The sequence below is a fragment of the Petaurus breviceps genome, unplaced genomic scaffold (genome assembly GCF_028583685.1).
Source record: "Petaurus breviceps papuanus isolate PSGF00001 unplaced genomic scaffold, PetGlider_PUasm1.0 90667, whole genome shotgun sequence".
NCBI lineage: Eukaryota > Metazoa > Chordata > Mammalia > Diprotodontia > Petauridae > Petaurus > Petaurus breviceps.
In genome coordinates, this window is record NW_027187302.1 from 5286896 (window position 1) to 5294519 (window position 7624).

A 7624-nucleotide genomic window follows, 5' to 3' on the forward strand; every position below is an offset into this window, starting at 1 on the left:
AGAAATGAAAGAGATGATTTAAGAGATTTCTGGGCAGAACACACTGGTGCAGAGTTAAGTGAACAGAACCAAGAGAACAACTTAAGGATAAATTGTAAATATTTCATACACTAATAGAAACCTGTTATTACAGCTTATTTCAGATTTAGATATTCACAGCTTAAGTGTATTTATCTCTAATCCTTTCTTCCCCACCCCCTACTTTCACACCATGAGAATACACAGTAAAAGTCTTATTGAATGGGGTGACTGTATATACTCAAGTGCAAGTCTTTACCCAGCATTATAAATTCACTATTAAGTAGCAACCCCCTCCCCAATTTTTTTATATTCACTAATTCTACCATGCATCCAGATACCGAAAAACCTAACTTCTCACTGGGCTCCCCTTTGTAACATTAGTACCGCATAGGATGTACAGGCTTAATTAACCATGCTTAGTAAAAATCTATGTATTAAGCCAAAATTTTAGAATGAAAATTCTCACATATATTCAAACTATCAACAATACAGTGAACAATTCACCATATAGACTAGATAGCATGTATTTTTTAAATGTCTTAAGTATGATGTTGATGTACTTATTTACAGTGAACTAATGGGAAAGTTCTTAAAAGCCAACTTAGGGTGTTCTGTCAATACAGAAAACAATGAAATTAATGTTTAAAAGAAGTATTCCTTTGGAGTTTTATTTAAGTTGATTTGACTGTCAAAAATTCTCTTCCTAGCTATTGGTATACAGGTTGGTACATCAGCTTAAGGAAAGTTTAAGTACTACTCCCTATTTTGTGAATAACATCAAAACAAGAAAGGATGAAGATGCTTCAAACTGTTTGTGATCCAGCAAGATCTAAGAATGCCGCAAAGCAACCAATATCCATACTGTCACTATGCCGAATGAATGTCATTACCATCCTGAATGCCAGTAGCTGGACAGTACCCTTTCCCAAAAAAACAACTCCAAAACATCAGCTATGCAACATGTGGAAAGGTCATATTTTATTATGAATATCAGTATGTTAAATATTCCAATACAAGTACTCCTGTCAGTAAACATTTTCCCAGAAAAAGACAGCTTCAATCAACATTCAAAGCACATCACATTCAGTAGACCCTATAGTTTTCTAATCAACAAAGCTGTTAGTAGACTATGTAACCTTATATTCTAGATGAAATGGTACAGTAAAACCCCAGCTATTAAAAACCCTTGAGTAAAGCTGAAGGTTTACCCCTTTTGATATCAAATTTCCATTTTAATCTGTATTTTCCTACCTTCAATAGCATATGGAACACAGTTTAATCTTCTGATGGTTCAGCATTATCATGAATATCTATTGTACCGTGCTATAAGTATATTAATGATCTAAAGGGGGGCTGATGGATTAAGTAGAAACAATGCTTTTATCAGGCTGATTTGAATCTCTTCTCTACTTTTGCTAGCAGTGGGCTTAGCTGTAGTGGTTCCCTCTTTCCTATATCTCTTTTAGAAGCAAAAAAAAAAAAAAGTTGGGGGAGAGGGTTAGAAACCAGTTAACCAAACTTATTTAGATGTGTGTGAGAGAAATGGGCTAAAGGACTCACTGACAAAAGTGTAAGGGATTTGGGGAATCTTATTTTGGCTACTCAGATGCCATTTTTAGTGAGGCTGCCAGACAGCAAAATTCCAGATAGATATTACTAAGTTCTACTTTAATCTATGAGCCATTAATATAAGGCTGTGTGTGAAGTGGTTCCACTCTGACATGGAGACAACAGCCTTTAGTAAAAAAAAATGACTCAGAAATGTCTTACTAAACAGTCTTAATGTAGAAAGGATATCAGAATTATCTTAAATGTGCAATGTAAACTTCAGTCATTTCTTAATAGAACTGACATTCTAGATAATAAATTCCATCATATATAAAGGCCTAGTTTCAAATCCCAGATTGTTGTAGGTCAAGATTTGAGTAAAAGTAAAATGCTTTGGTGTTGCTAAGAAACTACTAATATTTTAAGAGGAAGTAGGCTAGAGCATAAGATTCTCAAAGTTCATTTTTTTCAAGTTCAGTCCCAGCTTTGTATCCCTGTCATCTTCTGCCTAAAAGTTGAAAAACAACCATATGCCTAAACACATAAAGGAAAAAGTAACTTGTTACATATCCCTCTTCCTTCTTACAAAATTAGGTAGGTACAGGCTACTAAAATTAGTTTCCAAATAGAAGAGTTCTTACAGAGGTACTGTAGTAGGAAAAAACATTGAAGTAGAACAAATAAGACCAGGAACTCTGGCTCCAAGCCTTTGAAACCGGACATGTCAAAAGAGGGGAAAAAACACTAAAAAGGCTTTATGGTAGAAAGCTTAGGATTTGGCATCTGAAGACCTTGGTTCAAATCCTGGTGCTGCCCACTTGCCCTGGGCAAGTATAATCTCTCTGGGCCTCAGTCTCCTTTGTAAAATGAGAGGCATGAAACTTGATTTCTAAGATCCCTTCCATCTTTGAAATTCAGTATGTCTGTGAAGTTACACATGATCAAATTCTTACTTAATCATGTTTGAAATCTTTGTATTTACTTCAAAAATACATTCCCATGGGAATGGTCAGAATTGATCATTTCCTTAAGTCTCCCCCACCCATCTCTTCATTTTGGATTACTTAAATCTTTGGAGGAATTTTAAGAACCTAGTAACAGAGATATGATGACTTCCTTCTACAAACCTACTAAATAATACTGAATGCAAACTTTAAACATGATTAAAATATCCACTCAAATTAGAGACAGTACCTTAACTGAAGGAATCAAGTAATTTGTTCTTGCGAAGTACTTGAGACAAAATTTGTTAAAGATACTAAATCAAAGCTGGAAGAGATCTTACCTTATGGCTGAAATTTAGCCCTTTTAAAGGGTTTAGCAGCTTAGCCAAGGTCAAACATGTAGTTGCTTAAGAGGGGGAAAAAGAAATACAAGAGGCACAATTGGGAATAAGCAAAGCTGTACTATGGAAAAGGTTGTCATGTTCAATTCTTCCAGATCATTACTAGGCTACCACCCTTCCTAGTCTTAAAAGGCAGGCCCATTTTGATTTACTTGTTTATGCAAATATTAGCTCTGATTTTCATTTCAGAAATGAGAAATTTCCCTATTTTTGGTCATTTGGTCAAGGCCAATTTATTTTTAGCAACAGCTTTCATCTTAGAAGCAGGTACAAAGCCTACCTTATCCATGGCAGCTTATCATGGAGGAAAATAAAAACTTGAAAATAAAACTAGACTAAATCATTCAGTTTACCCCGATTCCCTCATTTATGATGAAGTAAAATTATAATTAACCAAACACACTTCAAGAATAAGATATTCTGATTTTTTTTTAAAAAAGTTTACCCATTAAGTGTTGGAAAAAGTCTAAAATAGTAGTCTACTTACTTGCCTCTGTGTAGTAATAAAGGTATATAAGGGAACTGGTTGGAATCTATACTGAGGCCAAGAAATACCCTGGAAGATGTTAGAATAAATCCCTGAGATTCATATGCTTTGTGATTGACTTCTCCCTCAAAGGCAACTCCTGCCCCCCCACCCCCCTAGCCCCAAAAACCCTTTGCCCCCGCCAAAAAAAGTGTATTTTGAGTGTCTCGTTAATTAGGGTTTTATGGCACTAATTCACATTACAGCAACATAGTTCTTACAGCACCATTTGAGAGTTCTAAAAGGCCATGGGGAAGCTAAATCTTAAATCTGCTTTCAAAAAAACAAAATTGCTTGCCAGTGTGCTAGCTACAATATCTAAAGATATGATAGGCCTTAGTAACAGAATTCCTTCAAATTATTAACAGCACTCTGACTAGCTATTACTTTAATTACTGGCCTGTTAATAGCAAAATGTCACAAAAGTAATTCCAAAGAAAATGCTTTTCTATATAAAACAAAACAGGTCTGAAAGTGAGGGGGTCGGTGGGATTTATTTATCAAACCTACTGAAATATCTGGCCCATCACTAGAAGAAAGTGTGTTCCCAGTTATTCAAATCCCATTAAAATCAATTCTAAGTGAATGCCCAAATTCTGTTGCTTAAGAACAGGCCATAAGCTGAGATTTGATAAAATTTTTGTTCTAATGGAATTTTGTTGTAGTGAAATTTGATTTATATATATTCTAATAAAATCTAAAATGTATTACATTAATGCTGTGACCCAAAAAGTCATTATCATTCCTTGTGGAATGGGGAAAAAAGGAAGGAAAAAGGCACTGATTTTCCTTTTAGTGAGATACTGGTGTCTCCCTGTATCAAGTATAAAAAGTAGCCCTACTATTACTTATTTTTTAATACAACTGTGTTGGCACTGAAATTCCAGGTGTGGAAGAGGATTTAATGATTAGGAAAACAGAATGAAGTGACATTTACAAACCATAGCCCAGGGTCAGTGTATTTACCCTTCCATTCACTCCCACATTCCTCCCTTTAGTCTTCATTAGGTTACAACCAATAGTTTCAAGTATTAATGAAAAATAACGTATAAGCCAGGGGAAAATGTACAGAATTAAATACATCTCTTTGCCTCATCACAGAAAGCACATTTTGAAAAGTAAGCTGCACTTAGGATACTTCCAATAATTAACCCATTTTCAAATATTTATGGCCAAATGTATTACTGGAATTTAGCATCATGATTTATCCCTGGCATGGCTTTAAAACAAAACAGAAAACCCCTTATAAAAACAGGACTTCAAAGTTAAAGTAAATTTTTACAAAGTGATAAAAATGTTCAAATCTTTTTTCATGCCAATAACTAACCCTCAAAACCCCCAAACCTTTTTATTCTACTGAGATTTACAATTCTGCAGCTAAAAGTGTAATCTGCAGTTAAGTGCCAGTCAAATCCTACCACTGCAATCAGGTGAAAAACTGCTTCAGGACCAGAAAACAACTTAGCCAAGTTTTAAGCAGTAACACTAAATCACTGATTATTTGAAATAAACTTCATTCTCTGAGAACTTCCAGTTCCTTCACTTAGATAATGCTTGTATTTCAAACACTAATTTTATCCATTCACTGCACAAAGCCCATCTGCACATTAAAAACAAACAGATTAGAAGTAAATGTTTTATTTTTCCAACTAAATTCCAGTACTACAAGGGCAGTAAAACAATGATACACTGAAAAAAAAAATGCAGCAATAAACATTTGTTAAAGACTGATAGAATAAATAAAAACTACAAAAACAAGAAATCATATAAACCCATTCTTAACCACCCCCCCAAAAGTCCTGGAATACAGAAATGCTCTCCTTCTTTACTATTTCACAGATAGTACTGTGGGCTATTTGCTTAATTGTCCTGGGATTACATTCTAAGTTATTAATGACGGGTTACAGCTTGGTTGTAGTGCACAGTTATTAAAACCACACTAACTTCAATCCGAAGTGTCATTCTACAGTTTTATTTACACAACCAATGAAGGGCATTTTCTAGAACACCAGCTTTAATCTTTTTCAAACATATCATTAACATAAGCCAAATTGTAATGATACAGCAAATGAGGCCACTGGTATTAATACAGGTAGCAACAGTCCACATCCAGGTGGTATTGACATCAGGGAGCACTCCAAAATCAGTTGCTGCCTAAGAGTGGTTGCCACTGACAAAAGCTTGAAATAACCTGTGTTCACAGGGGGAGGGGGGAGAAATATGGCATTGCTGCAAGTCTTAACTGGGACCACTTGCAGCAACTCAACAGGGAACTGGGCAGCCCACAAATGCAGGAAACGTGATTCATGAAACATCTGAGGAAAAAAAGGGAAAAAATTAATGTAATGATTTTCTCCAAGAACAACAATTTTAAATAATTAACATCTGTAATAAACACACCACCTTCACCCCATTGAGATATTTCTTAAATATTAAAAATCAAATCATATAAATGTGTTTTAAATTATCGAAATACTTACAACTAGCAGGCTGTTCTCCATATCGTCGCATTATTTGATCATGCGTAAATTTCACAAATGCATCATATTGTTCTACAAATGGATTAAGAGGTGAACATGTCAAATTGCAATAATTTACAAAATGAGGCTTCCCAGGTCAATGTATTTTTCCCCTTCTTTCCTACCTTTTGATCAAATCTTGTGCTGCAACAATTCTAAATAACAAAATTTGAATTTCTACAATAAATAAATAAATGGTGGCAACATGCCATCATAAAAGGGCATGTTGTTAAGTTTGGAGCAAGCCATATGGGCTTGGGCAAGTGGCAAAACCCTTCTCAGCCTAAGATTTCTTCTGTGAAATCCTAGGACTAGAGAACCTAAGTTTTCTCTATGCGTTAATGATATATTCTAAATGATCTTTACTAAATAAGTATTTTCTATAAGCCTACAGCCAAATATTTGAAAATTACATACATACGCGCTACAACATTTTAAAGCAAATCCAGAGATTTCCAAAAGAATTTAACTGCTATTTTAGGTTAGCATTAGTCACTAATATCATGAAAACCAAAAAGCAGATATTTCTAACTTTTGCCCCATTTTCCTTCTTTTCTGAACTCTCACCAGTTCTTTAAACAGTTCAGAAAATGCCAACATTAACATTTTGAGTATCTGAGAATGAAATATTTCGGTTTTTTTCCTAAAACACCTGTGTATGCTTTCCAGAGCCAAGAGAGCATAAGCTTAATTTATAGGAAAAAATGTAACACGCAGACGTACCTGCAAGTTTTGTGGTCAATATTTCTTCATACTCTTCACGAACCTTCTCTTCACGTTCTTTCAGCAAACGTTCACAGATCATTCCAACCTGCCTTAGAGTAAATAGGGGCTGTTCTTTTTTTAATGGTGATGATGCTGCAGATGAAGTGCCTATGTACAATGTATGAAGAAAAAAAGATACAGTTCAGAACCACAATCAAATAGTACCTTAGTCCCTGGTTCTAACCAGTTGCCAATTTACTTGTGGTGGTAACCATTTTTGGACCAAATCCTTTGAGGATTTTCTAAGTTACATATATTTTTGGGTATTTTTGTTTGTTCTTTTAGCTATTCCATATTCAATTCTAGATCCTTTTATTTCCTATACACCAAAAGCATGGCTGTAAATTCAGAGATTTAAACAGTACTAATATTATCATTTAGTTGGGATCATAAGACTGTATAGAAAAACACGGCCAGTATTTATGGTCCAACACAGAAGGGGATAACCAATATATGATTTTCAAAACTGGGAAACACTGAGCAGGGCAGGGCAGGGGTTGAGTGCTGGTGATAGTTGAAATTTTGTTAGGGTTAGGCACACAAAAAATAAGGTGACCTAATCATCCAAGCACAAGGACTGTGTAATGAGGTTTGTTAAACCATTTATCATTACAATGAAGGATTCTATAACAAAACCATTTCTCTGTCCTGATGGAATCTACAAAGTATCTATGTGTATGTTATTAACAAGTGTGATTCATCATCTAAGGGAAAGTAGCCATTTATGCCTTAAAGTTGTAAAAACATGATCTCTATCCCGTAATACAACTTGCCCTAAGAGATTACTGGTAATGTCCCTTCACATAGACCATTTCTTTATAAAATGAGATGTCTATACCTTGTACACTCCCCACCCCACGACAATCCACAACCAGAACCATACGATCTCAGCAACACCAA

General features: G+C 34.9%; 1 protein-coding gene across 1 annotated transcript in view; it reads right to left on the reverse strand.

The window, feature by feature from the left end:
• Positions 1–973: 973 nt before the first annotated feature.
• AKIRIN2 (akirin 2) overlaps positions 974–7624 on the reverse strand; it is a 38172-nt gene continuing 31521 nt past the window's right edge. The window contains exons 3-5 of the mRNA XM_069065118.1: positions 6683–6832; positions 5921–5992; positions 974–5755 (exon numbers count right to left, since the gene is read on the reverse strand). Coding sequence (XP_068921219.1) covers positions 5745–5755; positions 5921–5992; positions 6683–6832 — 233 coding nt within the window. The 3' untranslated portion in view covers positions 974–5744. The remainder of the gene's footprint in view (positions 5756–5920; positions 5993–6682; positions 6833–7624) is intronic.